Genomic DNA, 26,815 nt, shown 5'->3' on the forward strand with positions numbered 1-26,815 from the left:
TTTTATTGCCGCAGTTATTTTCATTAGGGTTTTTCAAATGTCTCGAGAATGTTCTATAATGTGCAAGTAATTAGCTGGAGTTCCCCAGGCTCTATAATAATGGAATAATAGCTACAATGGCACTTCTGTCTGCACAATGAGTCTGATTACCTACAGATGGTCTGGAGGATTTAGGTGTGCGATTATCATTGCTACTTGGTTGTCTCTACGCTAGCAACTTTGGGGATATTTCCTATCACTGCTCTACCACTGGTGCAGGTCCATCAGCATTCAGCAACGGTGGGAGTGTTTTTACCCGCTGAGAGCTTTCCCCGCCACTGCTCACAATGATGTCAGTGTAATGCCAGGACATTTCCTGAAAATGCATTAGACTGAAAGCTTTTGGAGGCAGGAACAACGTTGATCTGTGTGTATGAGAAGCACCTATCTTTGGGCACTAATGCCGCACAAATTCCAACAATAATAATAGACAAACACCTAATATTTGCAAAGAAGTGAAGGTCAAATTACCTCTCTTCTATAAACATCAATGGTTTTTTTCTGTAAAACAATGAAGCAAAAGCATTAAAGTTGGGTGGGTACTCAAAACTACTCTTTAAAAGAAGAAAATGCAGTTACGGGATTCCCTGTTGGGCACCTTTCTCCCATATAACCCTCATTACAATTGAAAACAAATACAAACTAGCATCCAAGCAGTTCATCTAATCAGGGTATTATCAATTCTTATTTAGTCTGCAGAAAAGAAGAGTGAGGGGGGATTTGATAGCAGCCTTCAACTACCTGAAGTGGGGTTCCAAAGAGGATGGATCTCGACTGTTCTCAGTGGGGGCAGATGACAGAACAAGGAGTAATGGTCTCAAGTTGCACTGGGGGAGGTGTAGGCTGGATATTAGGAAACACTGTTTCACTAGGAGGTGGTGAAGCACTGGAATGGGTTACCTGGGGAGGTGGTAGAATCTCCATCCTTAGAGGTTTTTAAGGTCAGGCTTGACAAAGCCCTGGCTGGAATGATTTAGTTGGGGATTGGTCCTGCTTTGAGCAGGGGATTGGACTAGATGACCTCCTGAGGTTCCTTCCAACCCTAATCTTTTATGATTCTATGATTCTAATGCTAAGTGCATTTACAGACCATATGTGATTCCGTTAGATGTATGTATTGTATAGTGCCCCCTACTCCATCACAGCCTATGTGTATTCAAATACAGGGTTATTCTAATGGAGCTAAAATAGATTCATTTAGCAGACACAGATTAGATCATTCAATACTAGTTAAAGGAGACAGGAACCAACACATTGCAAAATATAAACACCACAATTAAAAAGCCTCAGAAACAATATCTGCGGTGGAAAGGTGGTTAAATTGTGATTTGAATAGCTCAGACTATGTTATATGTCATCCACAAACGAACGAGCAACTGAAGGCAAGAAATTAACTGCTGGGTGTTTATTCACGCAGCTTCCTTTGAAGCGCAGCACAGTTATTTTGTCTTGCATAAACTGGAGGAGAGAGAAGGAAAGGCAGGTAAAGTCAGGGATCTTCCAGGCAAGCCTCTAAAACCTTGCGTAGGCTTTTTAGCCCCGAGTCTCCCATTAAAGTCATGCAGCTAATCTGCCATGTGTGATCTTTGGAGCTGCAGCCCAGAATTATCCCATCTAATTAACGCTGTGGGAGAATCCATGCCATGGATTGCTTTGTGGGAGGCTAGCACTTGCGCAAAGTGCTGGCTTGGCAGCCCTAGAGGCCCAAGTCCTTTGTCCACTGAGCTAGTACAGGATGGACAACAAGACCAGCACAAGTCCCCCTTTCCCCCCAAGTCTCGCCAGTGAACCTCAGCCTTGACCTTGGCAGCTGCATCTGTACTGAGGCAAAACTCCCAATGCACTTCACAGAGATAAGTAGCTGATAAGTAGCACATGCTGGTGAAAGACAGGGAAGGAGAGAGCTTATTACAAACAGGGGCATCGCTCCTGTTGTCTGTGTACAGGCAAAACTCCTGTGGGTGTCCGCAGCATGCAAGGAATCAGGCTCGGAATGTAAAGCTCCAATGGTATCACCTGATTAGTACTGGAATACTTGAAGACAATGGGAGTTCTGCTTGAGCCTCGGCTGCAGGCTCATTATTTGCAACAAGCCTGTTATTCCGCACACAGTTAAATTGTTAGTTGAAATCTGCACCCACTGTGTCTGTCATATTGGGCCGGATTCTGGGCCCGGTGAAGTCAATGGGAAAACTCTCGTTTCTTTCAATGCAGCATCAGGTTCATCGAAAGTACTGTGAGAGCTGATAGGATACTACATACAGGGGCTAAAGATCAGCCTGGGTTTGCACACATTTCCTGTTCTGAGTTGGTGCCGCTGGCTAAATAGCACCTATTAAAGCCACATAAAGATTCCTCACATTTCTACATGTGTCGTCTTTATTTCAGATCCACTTGCTGTAGCCATGGAGGGCAGAAAATCATCTGCTTCTACCCATTCCCATAGGACAGACTGAAACCCACTGCACTTCTACTACCTTAGAAAACATCTTCTTTGCAGAACTACAGTTCTATTCCAACGAAGCTATTTCATATATAATGGGAGTTCACTATCTTCCTGAGGAGCCCTGAGACATAATCAGAACCCTTGGGGTTTACCAAGTGCTGGCTAAACTATTCCACTTGCTGAGGCATGAGGGTGGCTGCTGTGGCTAATTTAGGAAACACCAGTGGGTTGACTCCATTAGATCAGAAAGAAAAATCTTCTAAATTAAATAAAAGGCCCCCTCACCATGGGCGGCGGGTATCGTAGGCAGGGGTAGGCTGTGCCTCCCCAAACAGCCTAGCACTGCCCCGCCCACGCTCCACCCTCAGGCCAGGCCCTGTTCTGCAGTTCCCCGTGCTCCGCCCTAGCGGGCCCAGGCTGGCTGGGGCTGGCTGGCTGGCCTGCCTCCCGCAGGGACTCAGGGTGACGGGTGCTGCGCCCGTGCTGCTCGGAACACCGGGGCTGGGGGCGCTGTGGCCGTGCTGCCCTGCCACCTGGAGCCCCAGGGCTGGGAACAGCCCGGCTGGCTCCAGAGCACCAGCACTGGGGGCTCCACCACCCAGCACACCGGGGCTGGCCATGCCACCCGAAGCGTCGGGGCTGGCCATGCCACCCGGCTGCCCAGAGCACAGAGCGCTGCTGCCTGGCACTCCGGGCCTGCCGGCTGTGGGGTGAGTGCTTTGGGCTCCTGCGGGGGGAAGGGGGCAAAAGTGGAGGGGGAGGGCAGAAGGGGAGGGGGGGCAGAAGGGGAGGGGCCGGGGCGAGCCTCCTCCAATGGCCACCTATGTCCCCCACTGATCTTTACTATCCTGGATGGGTATTTCTGACAGACACAGTGCAGCTGGATGAGGAGAGAGGAAAGGAGGATGCCCAGCAGAATGGTTGTAGACGGCTTTCATGGAAGTTAAGATGCTCTAGTCTTCTACAGCGCAACAGATCAAGGGCCTCAGAGGCAGGCAGGCAGCCATGCCACACGCAGGAGAAACAAATAACTGGTGGGAAAGAGAAAAAGAGGGGAGGGGGGAGAGTAAATTAAATGTTACCTAGAGCAATAAATCCATGAATGAAATTGACATTGTTGGTCTTCAGAAAAAAACCGAAGCTCTTCTCCAATCTGTCTGTGTTGTAACACCACTAACGTCCTACCTAAGCACCTGGCAGTACTCACCTGGAAAGTATTCCTGAGTGTTCAGTTCACATTTCGGGATGGAACCGCCCCTCCCTGAATGCCCGTTGTATTGACTTCAGTGAGAGCATTGGGTGTGCCAGGGATGCAGGAGAGCCAGCCTCCAACAAGACAAACGGGTTTGTGTCTGAAGCAGGGGGAGTGCCCTTACTTTGGAAAGGAAGGCCCTGCAGCAAGACGTAATGGGTCACCGCAGTAAAGAGGTTGGCACAGTGAGCCCTCTGGGATCTCCTCCATTCCCACAAGCAGGTGTCAGGGGTTGTGGCCCCTCCCCCTTCCACACTGCTAAACTGGAGGGTGGTCCCAGCTAGATAGGAGGAGGCAGGGTCCAAACTAGATGGGTGGCAGTGCCAGGGGCATCACATGGCATGGTAGCTGAGCACGCTGAATCTGGGATGAATTGAAAGGTGGGCACAGTACGGAACACACGATTCCTCATCCCCTTCCAAAGGCTGGTGGGAGTTTTGCAGGATAACGCCCCCTGTGCCTGGCTCTAGACAGCTGTATTCGCCCCTGGCTTTCCCGAGTATAAATTCACACAACCCTACACACGGGGATGGGGGCTGTGATTTAAACACACCAATTCCGAAACAGCAACTGGACCCTCCCAAAGGCATGAAACCATTAGGAAGTAACTTCCTTCTTGGTCACTTGGCTTTCTCCTGGCGTGGGGCCCCAAACATATCCCCCAAATCCACAGTCTCTCCCCCCAGCTTTGTGGAAGTGAATTGCTCTTCTCAGTCCGGCGCCCCGGACAAGCCTTCCTCCACCTCCCCAGTCAACAGCGTAATTAGCCCCCTGGTTCGGAGTTTCAGGGAAAAGCTGAGGACTGGATGGGCCATTGAGACGGGTCTCCCCTCTCACCACTAGAAGTAACAGTAGGACATTGCTGGAGCAGGGAGGGGAAATGTGCACTGCCAGGATCCGTGCTGCACCTGTCATGTGGGTAGGGAGAGGGCGTCAGCCTCCAGAGCTGTCAATCCGGCAGCGTTTTACAGTCCTTAACTCTACACTAAGCATTTTAAGACAACAAAAGAAGGAATCCCAGCGGCCTCGCCCCCACAGCTGCACTTAGCTCCCCTTGGCTTCCTCCCACAATATTTCCCGCCCCAGCATCTCTACTTTCACTGCTAGAAACCCACCCCAGCGACTGTAACCGCTCTGTGCATCCTGGCTCTCCTCTGCCACCTACAGCTTGTCTCCATGGCGATTTAGTGCCCGGCAAGCCAGGGTGTGAATCTCCTGTGCACTAGCTTGCCAGGCACTCACTGGCCACGTGGACCCTGCTGCCACACTTTGAAAGTTTCCTCGTGTGCTCTGACGTACTGCTCCTTGGAACGGAGCAGCAGCAACTGTGCAGCAGCTAGTGCATCCCCCCGGCTTGCCGTGTATGAACGCACCACATAGGCAAGCCATTAGGTTGAATTCAGAGACCCACTAAACATACCCCCACTTTTTCCCAACCCACTACACATACAGGCCCCATTCCAACTCAGAATCACCCTCCCGGCCTGCCGTGCACCACCTCCGACAAAGAGATAAATCCTGCGCTCGCTCGGATTTATATAGGAACATCATTCAGCGGTCAAGGGCCATTTACCATTTTCCCTTAATGAGTGTAAAACGGATTAATTGAGTAATACCCATCAACCAGTGAATTATCACAATTATCCAGTGCAGAAGCTTAATGTCCCTCTAGGCTTAAATCAAAACACCAATTAGTGGAAGACTCCAGCCAGTCTCATCTGACCGTCACATGCTCTACAAAAGGTTCTGCGTTGTGAGGTTTATATGGGCATTCAAGCAGCACACACACAGCCTTGTCGCTCGAGACAAAGCTCCAAAGGCAGCATGCAGATATGTAGCAAGTGAAATGCAAGAAAAGCTGCTACTCAGGTGCTGGAAAAGTCTTGTGTTTCAGCTGATTGTTCTGGTGCATTAGTTCCAATCAAACTTTGAAATGTAAAAATAGAAACAGGTAGCGTCCTATCCACTTTGCATGGAGAAGATTAACTTCCAGAGACAACCACCCGGAGTCGCAGCTTACAGCCCCAAACTGCTAGAGCTGCTCAAAAGAGTTTCATCCACGTTGGATCGATGGAAAATGGATTTTTAACTAAATGGAAATCTTTGCTCAAAAACTTCCATTCGCATCTAAAAGGTTTGGGTCTTTGTTGAAAACCTGAGGATGTTCAAAATTGAAAACGTTTGCTTTTTAGCAAAACCCCACAAAATTGCAAAGATATCCCTCCCCCAGACACCCGCTGCTCTGCTTATCCACTTCTCTCTTTCCTATTCCCTCTCTCCTTCTGCCCCTTTTTCTTGTTCCACTCCTCTCTTTTTGCCCTCTTCCTTCTCTGCGCTGCTCTCAGTTACTTACAGCAACCTACCAAATCATACTCATTTTCATTTATTTCTGTATTTACCTTCTGTAGATTTAGAATAAATAAAAAGGGCCCACAGGCAGGCTCTGAGCCTCCTGTCAATGATGTAAAAATTACAAAAATTGAAAAGCAATACAATGAGTTTAACCCATCTACGAACACAAACAATATACTGCCCCCAGACATCGCGCTGTACTGCAATCCACCTGCCTCTCTCCACAGGTTAGGGGAAATAAACAAGCACTGTCGGGTGCCCTGAAAGCCAGTAAATCTGGACTGGATGTGGGAGGTCTTTCCAGAGAATGCTTCCACTCACTGCAGCCGTATAGCCCAGGGAGAGAGGGGACACAGAGGGTCTGATTCTGATCTCCCACTGGTGTTAATCAGGAGTAACTACTCAACACAATGGTGTTACACTGGCAGGATGGAAAAGAGTGGAGAATCCAGCTCATAATGTGAACTGTGAGAGGCACAGCTCCCTTGCCTCTTGTGCTAGTGTTCATTATTGGTCGCTTGTGTCCATGACATTCTCTAGACCTGCAGTACGCTAAGAGTGAATTTTGGATTTCTTCGCAGTTGCCTGTTATTACTGCCCCTGGGGCTTATTTTCTGTCCCTAAATTAAAGAGTAAAATCTTTCCTGATAATGTGTGGATATTGCAGTACGGACCGTGGGAACACTGGGTTGGGGTTTCAATCATAGACTTATTGTATGCATGTGTGTTGCTGGAAAGGGCCCCCTAACAATTCAGAAGCCTAGAGTCCTCCTTTATCTATGGAGCAGGCACAGCAGGGGCAATAGGAGTATACTCTTCCCATCACCCTGCCAATATACTTCAGCTTTGAGCCAAGAAAACTGAGAGGGTGTTAAAGTTCACATGGCCCATTCAGGGCTCAATCAAAGCCCACTGAAATCAATGGAAACTCTCACATTGACTTCCGTGGGCTTTGCATCAGGCCTTCACTCCTTGGGCTCTCTGCTGAGATGCTAACAAGGGAGTCAACTGTGCTAGTGAATTGTTTCTTTTGTTGTGGGGACTTTCGTCCAGTAGGAACTGAACTGAGAACCATTAACTCGTTTCACATAAGCCACTGAATAGCCATCAGATGGTTAATGACGTTTGAAAACATTTGCAAACCTAAAGATCTCTTTCCATGACGCCAGCTATAATATTGTGGGCGACAGTCTATCTTATTACTCTTTTCAATCCCTGTTTGGATCCTCCAGCCCAACAGCCACTCATGTTTTTATTTCCTTTTAAAGGACATTTCAGCAGCTCCCACTTAGAGCAAAAAGAGAAAATACTAAACCCCAGCATTTTCCTCTGCTTTTCAGTTGCCATGGCAACAGAACCCACTTGCCCAAAGCAATTATCTGCCTCTGACAGCGGAGATGTTTAAGGGCCGTTATGAAAATGAAAAGTTTACTGGAGATAGGGTGAGCTTCGTCAAAGCAACCATCACCTTTGATCTGCCTTCGCTCACCAAGCACAGGCCAAAAGTGCTGTCAGCTGAGGCCCTAGGCATGTAAATATGGGACCACTTGAAATACTGTATATACTCGTTCATGAGCCAACCCCCCAAAATAGATAGGTAAAAATAGCAAAAACTGTATGACCCTTTCACAAGCTGACCCTATATTTCAGGGGTTGGAAAACGTTGGCTCCTGGCCTATCAGGGTAAGCCGCTGGCGGGTTGGGGCATTTTGTTTACTTGGAGCGTCTGCAGGCATTGAACCCCTCGGCTCCCTGTGGCTGCTGTTCGCCATTCCCAGCCAATGGGAGCTGCGGGAAGTGGCATGCCCATTGGCTGGGAACGGCGAACCGCGGCCACGGGGAGTTGAGGGGCTCCATGCCTGCAGACGCTCCAGGTAAACAAAACAACAATGTATTAGATATTCAATTCAATGAGTCCATAGAGTTTAAAATCATCAAAATTTTCATGTAGACCCGTTTATAAGCTGACCCCCACTCTCTGATGCATCACTTTTTTACCAAAAATATTCGGCTTAAGAACAAGTATATACAGTAACTGACTCACAGTCTCCACTGTTCACCTTCAGCAGAGCCATGGGTGAAAGATAAGGACGGTTCTAGCTACCACGGCATACACTTAGTCCTATAGACTTTCCAGACTACGGTACCCCTTTCCAGAGTCTGATTTGTCTGGCATACCCCAACTTTCACCTCACTTAAAAACAACTTGCTTACAAAATCAGATACAAAAATACAAAAGTGGCACAACGCACTGTTACTGAAAACTTGCTGACTTTCTCATTTTTACCATATCATTATCAAATAAATCAACTGGAATATAAATATTGTAGTTACGTTTCAGTGTCTAGTATACAGAGCTGTATAAACAAGTCATTGTATGATTTTTTAGTTTGTACTGATTTCACTAGTGCTTTATACGGAGCCTGTTGTAAAACTAGGCAAAGATGTAGATGAGTTGATGTACCCCCCCAAGGGTACGCATAGCCCTGCTTGAGAACCAATGCTATATAGACAAGTCTACACCAGGGCTACATCATTTACATTCTCAGATCAATAGCACTACTCTGTTTGATTTAACTAATGTGGCAAGAAACCACTGAAAAACTGATAAGCAAAGTGAAGCTGCTAGATTCTATTCCTAGGGCCAAATTCTGCTCTCTCTCACACCGTACCAGCGCAAATCCAGAGTAACTCCACTGCACTCAGCAGAAGTGAAAATCAAATGGGTTTGACTTCACAGTTCTGGTTCTGGCATAGTTCTACATGCCTATCAGTTGTTATTTGGCTCGATATGGCCCGTTCAGACTGTTGCCATGCAACACTGGAGATCCATGGAGCGCCATTCACACACAATGAGTAGGTCTGCACTGCAGTCGGAGGTGTGGCTGCAGCCAGCGAACGTATGCCCAAGGTACCTTTGATACAGCTAACTTGAGTATTAATAGCAGTGAAGCTGCAGCAACATGGACTGGACAAGCCGGGTATGTACTCAGGCAACTAGCCTGTGCTGCCATTGTAATTTGAGCAACCTAGATCAAAGCTAGTTCAAGTATGTCTACACATACTGCAGAGGTGCAGTCCACACCTCTGATTGCAGCACACAGATACAGCCTCTGAGTGTCATGTAGATCTACCTGCTGTCCATGTCCTCGTACGATCAGTAAGTTTGAAAGCAAGCAGCCTTACCTAGTTTACCTTATTTTCATTGGGATCGGTTACTCGGTCTAGTCCGTAGTCGAGAACGTCCTGCATGCCTGGCTGTTACAAATAAGAAACAACAGTACATTTGTTTCTGCTTTTTCAAAACCGTCTTAGGTCACGTGCAGAAATCTGCCGCTAATGAATAATTCCTCCAATTGGTGGAAAAAGGTAAAACACTGATTGATCTTTCCTGAGATGGACATAGGGCTTGGCTGGGAGTGCATGGGAATATATATGGGACACCCAACAGAGCAAGAGACATCTATAGAAGGGGTAACCAAGAAGCATCCAAGCAGAGGTGACACCAGGAGACAATCCAGGAGAGATTTAACAGGAGAGATCCAGAGATATCTAGCCATTGGAGATCAAGGGTGATACAAGGGGCACGTATATAGGGAAAACCATGCTCAATCCAGCAATAATCTATATAGAGGAGACACACCTTGATATAGGCAATGAGAAGGGACAGGATGGTACCACTGATATGTCTGCCTTGGGCACAAAGTGATTTTTGAGTAGTTACCTGAGCTCCATCATAGTTAGATAATAGTCACTAATTAGATCTCAGTAGTGAGCTTTTCTGGGGAAAATGGAGAAACAGACCAGGAAAAAAAGTACTTAGTCTAAGTCTAAATTAGAACCAAAAGAACCAAATTCAGCCCTGGTAGAGCCAAAGGGGTTGCACCGAGAATGAACTGGGGCCAAAGTATTTGAGTGGTGCAAAGAGTCTCCCACCAACCGCTTTATCTGCAAGCAAAGGTCTAATTACCGGCTGGCATTTGCCTCAGACTTGACGCACCCCTGTATGTTAACAGCTGGGTTCTCCACTGGCCACTTACTCAGTATACACCATTAAACTGACTCTTTGATTATGACTGGGATGAGGGAGTCTAGCTCCTGGGTACATGTCAGAGTCTGACAGCATGCTGGGACCAGCCTGGCTTCACTCAGGAAACACCCTGGTGACATATGCCTCCAAAATAACAGCCCCCCGAGGAGTTAGGATTCTCTGTTCGCAGCATGGATGATGTGGTGAGTGGTTCGTTACTTCCCCTTTAAGAGCAAGTCTCAGGGGTTCGGGAAGTTAGTAGGCAGAGTGGATTCAAGTCTCTTTTTCGCCTCTAAGTGCACCTCTGCATTTCTGGCAGCTGGCCAAGCACAACCTTGGAGCACAACCAAAGCTACCTTCTTGAAGGTGCAGTAAGTTGCTCCTGGCTGAGCTCTCTGGACCCTATACCTCCAATATAGACTTTACAGCTGTGGAGGACGGCATTCTACTTACAGGTGTTCGATGCACTAGCCAATAGGCTTTCTCCTGACAATCCAGCGCATACCTGTCTGCCTTTTTCCGTTCCTTCCCTGTCCTGCAAAGCAAAGAGTAAGTTTTAATCCCATCAGAGGAACATGTGGGTTATTTTTCTCTTTTGATGACATTTTCTTGCATGTTAGCCACAGTTCCCGCTGATGGGGGCAGCACCGAAGGAATTTGCAATGTTTTCCTTTAAAACTAGCAAGAGCGAGAACTTGATGCTGTTCTGACCTTTCCTCAGCCTCCTGACCTACAGGCTCACAAGGCTACATTCAGAAGGGTTGTGTGTGTGCTGCTTCTTCAGGCCACAACTAAACTCTGCTATTTCTTGACTGCACGTCGCGCTGTCCTAACTTACAACTGACGATTTGTTGAACCCCACTGATTTCAATGCAGGGAACTAGCTTTTCAGTAATCAACCTCTTCCTGAGCTCAGCTGGGATTAGGTGTATTCTCTTCTGTTCGGCCTGACAACAATTGGTTAGAATTCCTCCCTTTTACCTGCACCCAATTCTGCCACCTCGTGGATGTCTGTTCCCTGTAACATTTCAGGTGCATACAGGGTCTGCTCTTTACCGTGCAGGAGATAACTGTGATGTCTCTGACACCCATTTGTTTGGGGAACGGGTGGGTTTGATGGGAACTACTGTCCACAGAAGCAGCATAGCGGACACCATACAGGCCTGGAAGCTAGGTAGTCTTAGGTCTAAACCTCTGACCTCTGACTTGGGGTGCTAGTTCCCAACGCATTCACTGCATAGCGATGAACAAGTCACTTCCCCTGTCGCTGTTTCAGGTGCCCCAGGTGAAATTTCACAGAGATGTTGGGAGGATCAGTGTCGGCTTTAAAAACCACACTTTGCATCTCTTGGGCTATGTTCACACTGCAGTCATGGAGTGCGACTGCCCGAGCTAGCTTCCATCCAGGGCCGGCTCCAGCCTTTTTGCCACACCAAGCGGCGAAAAAAAAAAAAAATGCTGCAACCGGTGGCACTTCAGCAGCAGCTCTACCGCGCTGCTTCATTCTTCGGTGGCAATTCCGCGGTGGGTCCTTCCCTCCGAGAGGGAGTGAGGGACCCGCCGCTGAATTGCCACCAAAGACCCAGACGTGCCGCCCCTTTCCATTGGCCGCCCCAAGCACCTGCTTCCTGTGCTGGTGCCTGGAGCCGGCCCTGCTTCCATCTAGCTAGCTCGGGTCCCGGAGCAGTGATGCCATGATAGCATGGGTTTCAGCCTGGGCTCTCCAAGCCTGCCCGGGACCTGGGTAATTACCAGGGTGACTAGGCCGCACTGAAGCCAACACTGCCCCAGAGCTCCACTGCTTCAGCATCCTAACTAGCAAGATTAAAGCAAGCTCGGGTATGTCTCCATGAGCTGCAATCACACGCTGGGACTGCAGTGTCGACATCCCCTTAGCCTGAGCTAGATCTGCACCAAACAGTGTTAATTTGCAGCAACAAACAGGAATTGACGGCATGTTTCCAAGAGGCAATCTGATAGATTCTGTTCTGACTTTTGTAATACGGAAATGCCCAGTGCTGGGGTACCAGGGCAACATATTATATGCAAGGGCCTAGATGCCTAAAGGTTGAGACAGGAATCCAGGGTTAAGCCCCTAAATAAAAGGGGTCTGATTCAAAGTTCAAAGGTGCTGAGCACATACAGCAGAGAAGACGGCATCACAGACCCCGCGCTGGCTGTCGGCCAGGCCACTCAGATGGTGATTCAAAGACCTTTTACAACTCCAAAGGGTCAAGGGCCTGATTCGGAAATCCCTACTCCCGCAAAACTGGTACTGAAGTTGCTGGAAGCTTTGCCTGAGTAAGGGCTTTTGCGCGGCAGGATCAGGCCCCTCATTTTCAACAGAAGTTGTAACAGATGTAAGGGCAAAAACCTAATTTTGCATGTGCAATGAAGCATTTGCAAAGAGGTATTTGCACATGCAAGGAGGGTATATGCACACCCACACACATGCTCCTTTGCATATGTAAACCACACTGCAACTCCACATTGTGTGTAAGCAAATTTAGTTATGCTTGTGTGTAAGAGCAAATGCAGGTGCAATGGGAGAGTGTGAATTTGTGTAGGCCACTGCCCACTCCCTTGAAAATGTGGGCTAAAATTTCTCAGTTAAGTGTCAGACGAATAGCAGGTCATGTGTGGAGGAATACAGTTCATATGGAAACAGTTTTCACCTTCACGTTCCCAAGGGACTGTTAATAAGCTGCTGTAAAATAGTGATTTAATATTTTAATTGAACTCTATTATTTGATTGTACATCAAGTCAACACCCCATAGTCCCTCATGCCCCCAAATAAAGAAGCAGGTAACAGAATTTGAGAGAGCTCACCTATACTGCTCTTTGGCCTGCATAATAACAAAATCCCATTTGTAGTTTATTTTTTTATTTAGCAAGTTGTAATGTTCCTGAAATTAAAAAAATAAAAAACCCTGTTAGTACAAAATTATGAACAATTTGACAGACCTGGCAATTTCCTGCAATATGCTTGGAAGACTAAGTTTATGTATTATTGCGGGCCAGGATTGTATGTAACCTCTCTAGAGGAGAGATGTGACAGATGTGAGACTGTGGAGTTCAAAAGACTATACTGAAAATGTAGCAGACAAATATGGACTTCTGGGACAATTAGAGTGAAGTGTATTTACTGGGGAATCCCAAGGGAGAAGTTAATGCGAATTCCCCAGCTCTGGTTATGCAAAAACCAGCCTTCTGAAGCTGTGCCCTGAAGAGAGGGCCATTGTCTGCTGATTACCTGTTACAGAAGGCCAAGATCAAAGGTCCAAGTTGTATTAAAAAAAAATGGCTGTACTGCACAGACTTGGCGTCTCATTTTGGGTGACAGATGGATGAATTTGTAACCACAGAGAAAACAGCTTTATGTTTTGAAGGACTAAAACCTACCAGAGCAAAAGACTGGAATCAGAGGGTGATCTCTGGTAAGCTTTCTTGCATGCATGTATTTTAAATTATTAACTTATTTTAGTATGTTTTCTCTGTAATGCTTAAATGTGCTTCCTTAGAAGGAAATGGGGGACTTATAGCTGCAGGCAATACACGGGTCATTGCCCTCGGACAGGAAGCAAAACGCAGGCAATGGCCTTTTAGGTAGTCTGGCTTGCTGTGGATATCACAGTGTAGGCAGAGACCTATGCAGCCTTAAAATCCCCAGTCAGGAGGGAGGGAGATGTGCGTCTCTGCCCGAGAGAGGAGACAGCTGGGAGCCGGAAGCCTAAAGTGGTGGACCAAAGAGGGTGAATACAGGTGCAATTGCTCTGAAACTGTGACAACAATACCATTCAGTCCACAGCTTCTGGCTCTCAACATGCAGAACATGATAAAACCACGCCCTCCTCTCTGAAATAAACAAGGGATAGTCTGGCAATTTGAGCTAGAAAAACTGGGTGGTTCTGAAATGAATTACTACAAACTACATTCGCTCTGAATACTTCATTCCAACATTTTGGAGAGGGTAACTGCCCTACTAAAATGATCATTTACTTTAAACACTGTCGTACAGCCGCAGCTATTTCACAAAACAGAGGTGCCACTGGGGCTTGATGCAACCGAAGTGGGGAGCGCAGTGGCAGGTTTTTGTCACTTTCCACCCTTCAATCTCGAGAGCAGCTGGCTCGGAGCTGGCAGAGGAACAAACAATAGAACATCTTCCTACCTTTTCATACTCTTCCAAAACCCCTTTCCTCTTAATATTTTTCTTGGCTAGGTAGATTGCTGGGACAAAAGCAAAAAGGTTCAGTTACTAGGCAGATCAATAAAAATGGTCCCTGTAATTGGCACACTGACCCTATGACAAAGGAGTGAACCATTGGCCATCGTGACATCTTTCCCAGACACAAGCTCCAATCTCACAGAAGCCCACTCAAGGAAGATGTCCTCAGGGGCTGCAGTCTGTCACGGATGCTCCACTTGTCGATACAGAAGTGCAAGAATGGCTATCCTACCTCACTCTCGAGCTTGAGGTGGTTGATTATGCAGTTATATGCCAACAAACTGTGCCTTCCTTAAGGCCTGGAGTCAATGGAAGGGTTTCAATTTGTCTTCAATGGGCACTGGATCAAACCCTTAAAAGGTTAGGAATATTTTTTTTTCCAATGTAGGGGCAATTTTTTTTTTTTGTTCTAAAGCTTTTTAAATATTTTCTTTTAATGTCTAAAACCAAACTGGGTTATTTTCAGAAGGCGGGGCCCTCAGATTCCAGGACAAATATAGAAGGTACAAAAGTATCAGGTAAATAAAAGCTGGTGACCCAGGCGTCGGGAGCAACCCTGCAATGAACAAATCAGTGTGCACAGGCGCCAACTTTCCTTGGCGCCGGTGAGAGCTCGCCCCCCCACCCCAACTCCGCCCTCTCCCTGCCTCTATTGGACCCCTCCCCAAATCCCCGGTCCCGCCTCTTTCCTGAGTGCACCGCATTCCTCCTCCTTCTCCCTCCCTCCCAGTGCTTGCTGCACAAAACAGCTGTTTCACAGTGCAAGTGCTGGGAGGGAGGTGGGAGAAGCAGGACTCGGCGGCGTGCTCAGGGGAGGAGGCGGAGGCGGTGAGCTGGGGCAGGGGGGTGGGAAGCTGCCGGTGGGTGCTCTGCACCCACCAATTTTTCCCCGTGGGTGCATCGGCCCCGGAGCACCCACGGAGTCGGTGCCTATGTCAGTGTGTACCTTAAAGCCCATGAGCAGCCCTATAATAATAAACAAAAATGCTCAGCCCAGTCTTCATAAGCAGCCCTACGTAGCCAGAACAGCAGGACCTAGAGAAAACACTTCAGAGTATCATCAACATCCACCTGGCTATATGGGAGTGTGCTGTACATCCTCACGCTCCATTCAGCTTTCACAGAATAGCTATAATGTTAACACTTACCATAGTCGGTATCATCTGCTGCCCACTGCTGGGTGGGCCAGAAATATGGTGTCTGCAGAAAGAAGCCAAAAACAAGACCTCAGTTTTCATGTCGCCACCATCAGCTGCATCCGGCTCTTTAAAATCATTGTATTTGTTGGTATCATATTGGCTACATTGTATTTTTGTGTAAACAGAAGGAGGAGGGAGTCACCTGCTTTGCAAATATGCTACAAAAAGAAGCTTATCATTCCCCACACTTCTACCATTTAAGGGGGTGAATCAACACACACACAAAATATCCATCTTCTTAGCTCAGCATAAGCAGTTAGGAGGATAAGACAAGGCTATTTTTGTTGTTGTTATTAAATCAGGTTTAATGGAGTATCAATTACATATCCACTTCCTCTGCCTTAACAATCAGTTATTGTTAACAAGGTGAGACTTTCAAAACCATGCAAGCTTTCAGAACATCCAAGTACATGCAAATGTCTTACTTTGCAGTGTTCTCCTGGATATTGTCACGGTGTTGGAGCTTGGATTGGGGAACATGAAGGGAACCAGACAACTGGTATTTGAAAAATATAAGATAGTTCCCTAATCTCTCATTGTATGTGCAGGCAAGTCCAACCATGAACCATGATCCTAATTGCTTATCACATCCCGTTTCTACAGTGTATTCTATTTGCCCATCATACTGTCTTCTGAAATTGTTCCAATGATTTCATTTGCTAGTGTGCAAGCTGCAAGGGAAAATACATTCAGAAGGAACCACTGGCGTTTCGAAGCTACAAGGAAAAGTAATTTAATTAAACAGAAGCACAGAAGCCTCCATTTCTAAGCCAAGATGTAGGGTACATTATGTCCAGCCAGCGTTCTATGTCTAAGATATAACTTGCCTGAAATCTGTAGAGGCTGCTATCTGTTTTGAGGGTGAGGTTTTTCGGCTCCTGCAGAGGGTAGATGTATCCATACTTGACAATTAGATTCCCCAAGTTTAGTGCCTCTAAAAAAAGACGTCAGATATACTGATGATACAAAGAAACTGCAGCAGAATTCAGAAACAACCCACTACCCAGGAGAGAAGAATGTAGGTTGCATCTAACAACGAATTATAGTTTCACGATTCAAAACTATAAAAGCATTAGATGGTTACGCTCCTACCTTCCTCAGCGATTTTCAGATGCTGGATAATCCACTGCAGTATATCACTACCTGCAAGGCAAAGAAAATACCAGACACTGTAAATCGGAAGTGGTGTGTAGCCCACAGAGTCCTGCACTACAGTCATCATCTCCAGTATGGAGATGGAGGCTGTGAAGACTATAGGTCCTAGCATGCCAAGCCCTATCTTAAGCCAGGCAACTGGCACATATTAAAAATTAAGGCAACTGCACTGCATTCCCATTTATTCAAAGCAGGTGTGACCCACAGGCTTCTGGCGAATTGCCAGTCCAGCTCTTGGTTGGGTGGTAAATGTAGAGTCAAACCCAGGCAGTAAAAAGGGATCCTGCAGACTACAGCAGGCCATTCTGTTATCACACTGTCCCTTGATGATGGTACTTGATCTGATGCTTTCCCCTTGTCAAACAGATCTCACCCACTGGTCTTCTCAGCATTTCCTGTGTCACCCAACTAACTTGGAAGGACTTCACAGCTAACCGGAGAGCAGAGCACGCTCTGAAATGATGTGAGCACAGCACCACTGGAAAGTAAATTTACCGTGCTTGGGGCAGCGGGGGAGACTAGTGCAGAGGAGCCCAACGACTGTAGCTCCTCTGCCCTACGCTCCTACAGCCCCCACAGAGATGGAAACCCAGGAAGCCACCCAAGAGGGGTGGCTGCAAGTCAGGGGCACCAGAGCAGAGGGGCCAGAGGGCCATGGCCCCCCACTTTTAAACATCCCTAAGGACAAGTGATGGGGGCAAAGACGGTGGGGTCTTAGAGAGAAGAGGCCGTGCAGGAACCGGGTCTCAGGGGAAGGGGCAGGGCAGAGGCAGAACGCGCTGGGGCCCACAGTTCAGGTGCCGGTGGCCCCCCCCACTGTTAGGAAGCTTCTGCCACCCCTGCTGCAAGCGGGGTAAGACTCACTCCTCTGAAGAGGGATGACGCCAGGCCTACGCACTATTTAAGCCCTCAAAGTAGAGATTTAGTGGGACTTCAGCGATCCATAGGCCTCTTGTGCTGGTTCTCTGAATAGGAGTGAATTTCACCCAAGGGAGAGCATGCCACAGAGGCAAAATACCCACATCCTTCTCTAGGTCTAACCTTTTCTGCTCATGTATGCAGAGAGGAACCTGAGGCCCCTAATCTCCCTGTGGTGTAATTGCTCCATGTGTACATGACCGATAATAATTCACACCTGTTTCCGTCATTCATGGAGCAGTGAAATTCACCTCAATGTGGAAAGCCAACAAAAGGCAAGCCCATAAAGCCCCACTTAAAAAATGGTGCATTATGACAGGGTGTATCAGGCCTCCTCTAGCCCTGCTGAAGGCATCGTCACCGTGACACACCCGCCCAATGGAAGAACGTCACTTGGGAAAGAGGGGCAGTGCGTTTAGTCCTCCAAGCACTGCCTAGAGATGCCACACAGGCTCTAGTACCCACAGAATCAACAAGACTTGATCCCCTCCCCAGTGGCTAGATGGGAGAGACAGAGGCAGCAGCCAATCAGGATCCATCAGGCGAGATAAGAAGCCTTGCCTGCTTCTTCACGGGGTGGGTGTGGGTTGAATTTGGGGCAGAAGAGGAGCTCTCTGGTTCTAACTCAAAGCTCCCAGGCCCGGGTCAGGGCCTAGCAATCCAACTGCACCTTCAGCTGAAGCGTGCAATGAACTGTTTATTTTTTGTTGTGGAGTTGAATTGCCTGGGTGGTCATTTTCAGTTGAGTTTCAATTCACTGCTAGACTAGCATGGGGCTTGCTGTTTGGGGAGGCCTTGCACAGGCCATGTTTGGGCTCAAGTGGTATTTGACAGAGGGGATGAATTTCAGCCTAATGTCTGCGAAGTGCTTTGAGATCCTGAGACAGAAGCACAATGGAAGGGCAAAGTATTACCACTACTTAGATTGTAAGGGGCAGGGGCTGGGGCTGTCTCTTTTGGCGTCCTGTCCATGACTAGAGCTCCTAGGTGCTATGGCAACACAAATAACAAATAATAGTAATTGCCCATTACGTGAGGCACCCAGCCAGTCCCTGCACAGGGTATTTTTAAACATCTTTTAGCTGCTGCTATTGTGCCTTTAGATAGCTCCGAAAGCCTCCATTTTGAAATTCATTTTTAATGAATATCTTTCCGCAATAACCAAACAAAATCTTTTATAAAGACGAACAATTTTCAGCGTTGCAAGTGAGACTCCACATCAAAACTCAACATAATTGGAAATGTGAAGTGGATGTGTTCTTTGTAAAGGTGAACTCACAGGGAACATTTTACTGCGAGCATGAAAAGGAAGGGAATGCTCATCAGGAATCACACAACTCAATTAGAATCCTTACTCGCAAATTAAATTGAAGCATAAAGAAACAATTCAGGTTTCAAAGGCTCGAAATGTATAACGCAGTGATATAAAAAGCATTCATGAATCCAAATTGAAAGGGGATTTATCGTTTGGATAGAAATACATTCAGTAGGCAGGGAGGTAGGCGGCTTGGGGAATTGGTAACGGGGAACAGAGTAGAGCTGGTTAAAAAATGTCTTTCTACAGGAAGTTTTGGGGAACAAAAATCTGTTTTGCAAATTTTTCCATGAGAATTTTTTATTTTCAAATACAGAACATTTTCACTGAAAATGGTTTTAAAAAAAATAATGTTTTCAGTTTTTTAAAATCATTTTTGTTAAAAAAAATAATTGTTTTTTTATTTAAATGTTTGGGTTTTAAAAACCAAAAGCCAGAAGTTTTTCCTGAAAACTGAACCAAAAAATGAAAATGTTAAAAACTGTAAGATTTTGGTTATCAAAATATTTTCAGTTTCTTTTTTTAGACAAAATTTAAAAAAAAACTGAAAAATTTCAGCCAAAATTAAAATTTAAATTTTTCACTTTGGTCAAAAAGCAATTTTTGTCAACAATATATTTATATAAAAAAATATCAGCCAGAACTAATACAGAGCCCCTCATTTTTAGGTCGTCATAGGTTCAAATCTAAGAATTGTTACCATCTGCTGGCTATGTGACATGAGTTTTGTGGGCCTCTGTCCAGACATCTCCAGCACAAAAAACGCCATCTGAACTGACACTAAATGGCCAATCCTATGCAAAGCCAAGTATGGAATGGGTCATGGAAACGGAACTACCCTCTCATAGCATCAGATGACAATATCAGCACCACTTCTCTCTTATCATGGTGGTCAGGAAGTGGTAGTGATGGACTTTGAAGGGGACCCAGCCAGTCATCCTGGGCCAGAAGGCTGGTGGCTGTAACAGGGACCCCAAAGGTGTGGGGTGTTAAGGAAAGAAATGGGGGGGAGGGATCTTCAGGGCTCCAATATTGCCAAGAAGAATCCCTACTCCCTAGAAGAAAATGTGCCCAAAAGAGCTATTCTTTGGAAACTACGGTTTCCCTATTAAGGAAGTTGGTGATGAGGTGGTTGGAGGGGCATGTGATGAGTCAGGGTGGCTGTGTTAGGTATTTTGGTTTTAAACCCTCACCCCTGCACAGAGGGGCCACATGAGGTCTGGGAATCATTTAAACCCCAGGATCTGGCTTACATGGGAGGTAAGTGATGCATAGGTCTTGTGTGCATTTTCCACACAGGGGTGCATTTCTCTCCTGGGAATTCCCTGGCGTATGCAATGCATGTGCTTTCCTGTCACCTGCTCTCATAGGTATGGCCAAACGATGTCACTGGGGGGCAGCAGTAGACCTGCAGCCCTAGAAAGAGTATCTGGGATAAAAAGTAAGGGTTCAATGAGGGAAGAAAGACAACCTTCACTCGGCAACATCCTGGCTTAAAAGATACACCCAAATGCACAGAGCACAGTTCTGCTGTTGCTGCTTTAGAAGGCCACCTCTGTTAAATAACTGATCTTTGCTAGCCCCTTGAGTCGTTTCACTGGTTACCTGCTTTTGCAAATAATACCAAGTGCTTTCTCTTTCAAAATTCCCTTTGAAATAAATTCTGTCATTGAGTTCAATGGGTGTTAGAACCTAGCGTCTCTGTCAACAGTGGCCCATAAGACATACCAGAGGGAAGCCAAGTTCCATGTACTGAAATGTACTTCAGCTTTCAAAGGTCTCTTAAGGTGATGTGGCCTGTATCCATCAGCCATACACAAAGTCAGCGTCAGCCGCCACTAGCCCTTTCATTATCTTCTGAGGCGCAAACAAAACTCTGAAGCTCTCGCCATTTAAACAAGGCCAGAGTAAAGCGCCTTCGGTCCCTGATCAATTACTAGCCTCTCTCTTCAAATGTCACCTACAGTTGCGGATTGAAACGTTGACCTTTCCTGACATTATACTGATTACTTAGCCTTGTACTAGGAGCCTGGAGCTTTTATCCCACTGACTGCTTCCTTAAATAGATCAAATTAAAAGATTATTCTGTCACTCATACCTAGAGAGCTCTGTTTGTAAGTGCTCTCCCTAAAAGCAAATTAAACATGGGTGACTATCTGCCTCTTGCAAAGAAATTCTGAAACTTTTTAGGGATTTGGCATGCACCTACCTGAACACGAAGAGCCAAGTTCTCTGCATTGCCTGCCGTGGAGTTGTGCCCATTTACACCACACACTCTGGTAATAGTGCTATTGGAAGAGGTAGGGCTATAGATATGCTATATCTCTCTTCACTGACTTTGTGCTACACCTGTTTAAGCAAACAGAGGGCCTGCCCCATAGTGTGTAGAAGGATAGAAGGCACAGTCTGGGAATAAGATTGATGGCCAGGACCTCCCAAGTTCTGCCAGCTATTCCCTGCCCTGACACCAATTCCCACTGTGCCCTTGAGCAAGTTACTTAACCTCAGTTTCCCCATCCAGAAAATGGAGAACGCAATATTCCCCTACAGCTCTTCAGGGCCAACTCCTCCTCTCAGTTACCCCTGTGCAGCCCCAGGGCATCACTGGAGAGGAGGGTTTGGCCAGGAGAACTGCAGGACTTTCTGCAGTCCTGGGTTCCCAAGGGCCAGGGCCGGCTCCAGGCACCAGCCGAGCAAGCTCGTGCTTGGGGCGGCAGATTCTACGGGGTGGCTTCCGCCCAATCCTAGGACGGCACGGCAGGTTTTTGGGGTTTTTTTGGTTCCCCGATCTGGCCGCCCTGTAGGGGGCGGAGGAGGGGAGTGCCCTGCAGCAAACTCAGCAGGGCAGCCCACGTCCTTCCCTCCCAGCCGACCGGAGCGGCACAGAGCCCTCCTGGCAGGCGGTGCGGCAGTTGGGGCCGCGGGGTGAGCACCCCGCTGAAGCCCTGGCCGCCCCCCTTCTCTCCCCCCCATTAGACCGGGCACGCACTCTGCAGCACAGGGAGCCCCCTGCACCCTGGCTCCGGCTGCCCTGTAGGGTTTTTTTTTGTTTTGTTTTTTTCACTGCTTTGCCAGCCGCACCATTCCCCGCCCCCATCCCCGCTTTGCCGCTCTGGCCACGCCGCAGGTTTTTGGTTTTTTCCCCCTGCTTTGCCGCTCCGGTCGCCCCCCACCCCCTTTGGTACAAGGTGTGCAAAGCAGAGAGTATTTATAGTGTAATATTCTTCTGATGGTTTCTAGGAGAGGGAAGTAAAGGTGTTGATAATGTATTTCCAGCGCCGTGTGAAAGAAGCTGGCACATACAAAAGGAGAGTGTGTTCGTAGCTGACGGTAATGACAAACTTGGCACATCAAAGCACAGCTACCTGTCTGTTCCTTCTTCAACCTATTCAAATGAGGAAAAGCTGTAATTTAGAGGCACAGAAGTGGGTTGAATATTTTGCTTCTCTCCAGTGAATTCAAGAAAAATGATTATTACCAGAAAATGCTCAAAGGGGAGATTAATTGGTTGCTATTCATTTCTAAAGCTCCATATTACAGTCTGGTATCACTCTGCCCATTTTAATTCTTTCTGGAAATGTATATCCAGATGTGATGGGGCACACGCTCATCGCCTGTTAGACGTGGAGTTACGAGCCAGTGAGTGCACCTATGACTGACTGATGGCCTCCTGTCCAGTGGGGGTGGAAGTAGGAAAGGATCATTAGATACATGGGCTTCACAAGGAACTAGGGTGATCAGACAGAAAGTGTGAAAAATCGGGTCGGGGGTGGGAGATAATAGGCGCCTATATAAGAAAAAGACCCAAAAATCAGGACTGTCCCTATAAAATCGGGACATCTGGTCCCCCTACAAGGAACTGGAGGGAACTCAGTAGGGGGGAGACTGCAGAGGGGACAGGATTCTCCTTTGGAGAGAAACCCCCAGAGAGCACGTCAGGCTCCTGTCAGAAGGGAGCCCTGAGCTAGGGTCAGTAAAAGCGCTTCAGTGGAAGCTGAGAGGTGGAAGGATGGTTCTTCCAGCAGACAAAGGAGGAGCTTGGAGGACTAGGGAGAATCCAGAGGCCTGGGAACCAATGGGAGGCTAGGTTAGGCACAAGCTGCAGGAAAGCAACTCGAGGGAGGTCAGAGGAAGGAAGTGGCAGGCAAACAGCAGCAAGTCTGAAGAAGCCGACCTGCCTGCTCAATACAGGGTTCCTGGGCCAGAAACCGAAGTGGGGAGTGGGCCTGGGTTCCCCCACCAGTTCCTCAAGAAGGATCATGCAAGCCCATTGGAAGCAATACTGAGCTCGGGGTGAGGCTGACGACTGACCCCAAAGGATGCATTTGTATTGGGATGTCTTGTGAACTTTCAGTTGGACCTTCTTGTTACCCTGGAAGGGGACTGAACTTAGTGACTTGACTGGAGAGCTGAGCCACAGAAGACCCAGCAAGAGACAGACGGGCTGCAGGAGATGCCAGGGACAAGGACCCCTTGCAGCATTATCCTCTGACACAAGGGGATGCTACAGGTGGGGAGTACACTATCTTACGCCATAGCTATTGAAGATCTCTCTGAAGTAGGTACGTGATGGGGTGGAGAAGGGAGCAGCTCTTCAGTTCTGACACAATATGACTTGTCAAGGCCATATGGGCAGTCATTTGTTCTTAACAAGTAATGGCCTTCCTATCTGCTGCTTTAAGGGCTGGGGTGAAATCCTGTGCCCATTTAAGTCAATGGGAGTTTTGCCATTGACTCAGTGGAGCCAGGACTTCAGCCCAGATTTCCAAAGATGGGTGCATGAAACAATAGGCCTATATTTGTACACACTTCTCGTAAGTGGGCCAAATGTCTGATGCGCATGCAGAAATAACGTATTTGTGCAGGCACATGGCCCATTTTAGGCTCCTACCTGGCACACACTGCCTTGTCTAGCCTAGAGGTTTAGAGCATTAGTTAGAATGTGTTAGTAATACACTTTTAAACCAGCATGGCTAAGGAGTTTCTGCCCAGCCTACTCAGAGTTAATCCCCCCTCCGGGGGGTTAATTGTATATTAAATGCTCATTTGCGCTGCACTTGTTTGATAGAATTCTCAGCACCCTTTACACCTACAGATCCAGCCTTTAACAAAGGAACAATATTCCTCCCCAGTGATGGTAAATGGAGATTTTTATCCCTAACAAACAATGGCCTCATGCTGGATGATGAATAGTTGTGTAAACAAAAGCTAACCAAGAGTTTTAAACAGCCTGTCTAAAAGCTCCTTCCCCTCTCAATTGTCCAGCCTGTAGTCTTCTCTCTCATCTGATGGAATCATTTCACTAGTTCTCCAATCATCCATAGAGTCTCCTGGTGGACAAAACCTGACTTTCCGATGTAAACAACAAGCAGATTTTTTATTATTAACAAAACTCTCTCTGTATGCATCCCAGAGCGATAAAATAAAAGGGGGCGGGGGCGAAGGGCACAAGCCCGTTTTTTTTATTTTTTGCCTGAAACCATCAGCATACAGGACAGGGACATAGCCATGAGTGGGCCTGGATGGGCCGTGGCCCACCCACTTACTATCCAGGCCCACCCAAATTGCACCCGGACCATCTCCCCGGTGGGTGCGCCGGGCTGGTGGGTGGAGTGGGGGCAAGCCCCAGTGCCCGGACCCTGCTCCCTGTACCCAGATCCTGCTCCCTGGCGGGAGTGCCGGGCGGGCGGAACAGGGAAAGCACTACCGCCCGGACCCGCTCCCCAGTGGGAGCACCAGGTGGGTGGGCAGAGAGGGGCAAGCCGCCGCACCCCAACCCCATTTCCATGGCAGGGGCGCACTGGGACTGCAATCAGAAGGGGTGGGAGGGACCCCCACTTGTCCTGGCCCAGGCCTCACCAAACCATAATCCCCAAAGGTGGAAGTGGCCCCCATCATTGCCCGCTCACCCAAAAGTGGGGCCCACCCAATTTTCCTAGCCTAGCTACGCACTGATACACCGTGATGGGAGCCATATAAATGCTTGTAAATAGAATAACAGTAAGAGAAGCCAGGTTTTGGCTTATTCCCATTGTACGAAGAAACAGGCTCTTCTCCAGAGGCTCAGAAAAACGGCAGGGTAGTGCCACTGGCATCTTACCTGTCAGAGCATGTGGGATATTTGTGATCATCACCCTCTGAGTGTGCATTTTGATGCCAGTGTCTGGATTCTGCATCTCCATGAGGAGGGCTTCGATCTGCAAAGCATGATGGGTACAAGCGGTTTTGTGAGAACGAACAGGAGGGCAAAACAACAGCACAGCCTGACCTGATCCATTTTGTAAAGGCAACTAATCCAGACTAGCACAAGGGGAGAGAATTAAGGGGCTGGGCTCACCCCCTCGCCCCCTTTCATAGAAGCTGCTTATGTGAACATGCTACATGTACAGGCACGCTAACCCCAGTGGGCAATCCCTCCTCAAAGTGCCATCTTGCCATCATTCCCTGCTAGGCTACCCCGCAGGAGAGGCACACGCCTGTGATTAGCTTACCTGGCCACTGGATGTGGCTGTGCCACACGAATTCGGCTAAGAGAGAATTCACCGTGGCTTTTTCAGGAGAGATATTGACCAAGGACAAACTACAAACATTGGTTCCTTTTTGTTCTGCTAGCAATTTGCTGGGGCATCAAGAGAACTGTTGCAATACCAGTGGGGGTGAATAATAGCCAGGCAGTGAGCTCCACTGCATACCTATCCCCTTTTGCATCACTTGAAAGTGCATCACTCATGGAGTGAATTAGCAAAGGTGTCCTCACAGATTGGGTGAAAGCCAAACCCAAGACTGTCTGTTTCAGGGCCTGCAGGGAATAGCTAGGGTGGATTTTTAAAATACAACAGCAGCAAAAGTACGTTCCACTGCTAACAGGCTGTGCAAAGTGCAGGTCAGTTGGAGCCTGATGTCAAAAAGATTTCAGGGTGGCCGGCACCTCTCAGGCAGCACTCAGCATCCAGCAGGTTAGGAAGATGGCTAAGGCGTCCTCCTTTTCTTGACTACTTTAGGGATCGTCCACGATAACAGAAATAGAAATAAGGCACAGCTCTGAGCAAAGAGGCAGCTTTGGGGTTCTTCCTCCCTTCTTGTGGGCCACTGAACCCCACTGGGCCTGATTCTCCTCTCTCAACGGTGAGATCACCAACAACCCCACTGAAGCAAGTGGAGTAACAACAGTGTAAAATGCCTATAAGTGAGAGGAGAAACAGGACCATCCTGCTGCTATTCTGGAGCTCTTATAAAGAGAATAGCTCACTCCTGCACTAACACGCTACGGTGCCACAAGTACGCCTGTTCTTTTTGTGGATACAGACTAACACAAACCTGATTTCAATGGGAGCTGAAAACAATGGGAGTTATGTGACTAAACACCTTTAAGGTTCTGGGCCCTCAGGCATGATTTGTAAAGGTAAGTGAGGCACCTAAAGATGCAGATAAGCTCCCAGGTGCCTATCTACATTTTCAGCCATCTAAATACCTTCGAAATCGTCCTCTCCGCCCTTTTTTAAAGAATACAAAATAACGTTTTTCCCTTTCATGATCTGATTTCCTGTTAGCTACCAGACTTTGCTCTGAAGATGGAGGAAGACAGAACAGTTGCTCTGAGAAGAGGAAAGATGGTCCCGTGCTTAGGGCATTAGCCTCTGACTTGGGAGACCTAGATTCAGTTCCTTGTTCTGTTCCAGACTTCCTGTGTGGCCTTGGGCGAGTCATTTAGCTCCTCTGTTCTCCCCCTGGAAATGGGGATAACACCACCCTACCTCCCAGAGGTGTTGTGAAGAAAAATACATTGAAGATGGTGAGGTCCTCTGACAGTGTAGCAATGGAGGTGTACAGGGACAGCTCTATGTTTTTGCCGCGGGACCGGCGGACCTCCCACAGAAATG

General features: G+C 47.6%; 1 protein-coding gene across 5 annotated transcripts in view; it reads right to left on the reverse strand.

Moving 5' to 3' along the window:
• Positions 1-26,815, reverse strand: part of RGS9 (regulator of G protein signaling 9) — a 64,949-nt gene that overhangs the window by 23,819 nt on the left and 14,315 nt on the right. For 3 of the 5 annotated variants that reach the window (XM_039500767.1, XM_039500763.1, XM_039500764.1), the window contains exons 2-10: positions 25,036-25,132; positions 16,640-16,690; positions 16,375-16,481; positions 15,497-15,548; positions 14,292-14,350; positions 12,950-13,026; positions 10,573-10,654; positions 9,285-9,347; positions 511-540 (exon numbers count right to left, since the gene is read on the reverse strand). In XM_039500767.1, the coding sequence (XP_039356701.1) occupies positions 511-540; positions 9,285-9,347; positions 10,573-10,654; positions 12,950-13,026; positions 14,292-14,350; positions 15,497-15,548; positions 16,375-16,481; positions 16,640-16,690; positions 25,036-25,117 (603 nt within the window). In that variant the 5' untranslated portion in view covers positions 25,118-25,132. Of the gene's footprint in view, positions 1-510; positions 541-9,284; positions 9,348-10,572; positions 10,655-12,949; positions 13,027-14,291; positions 14,351-15,496; positions 15,549-16,374; positions 16,482-16,639; positions 16,691-20,188; positions 20,501-21,033; positions 21,060-25,035; positions 25,133-26,815 lie in introns of those variants that run through there. The other 2 variants (XM_039500765.1, XM_039500766.1) reach the window with 2 other exon arrangements.

The sequence above is a fragment of the Mauremys reevesii genome, linkage group 15, assembly GCF_016161935.1.
Source record: "Mauremys reevesii isolate NIE-2019 linkage group 15, ASM1616193v1, whole genome shotgun sequence".
NCBI classification, from domain to species: domain Eukaryota; kingdom Metazoa; phylum Chordata; order Testudines; family Geoemydidae; genus Mauremys; species Mauremys reevesii.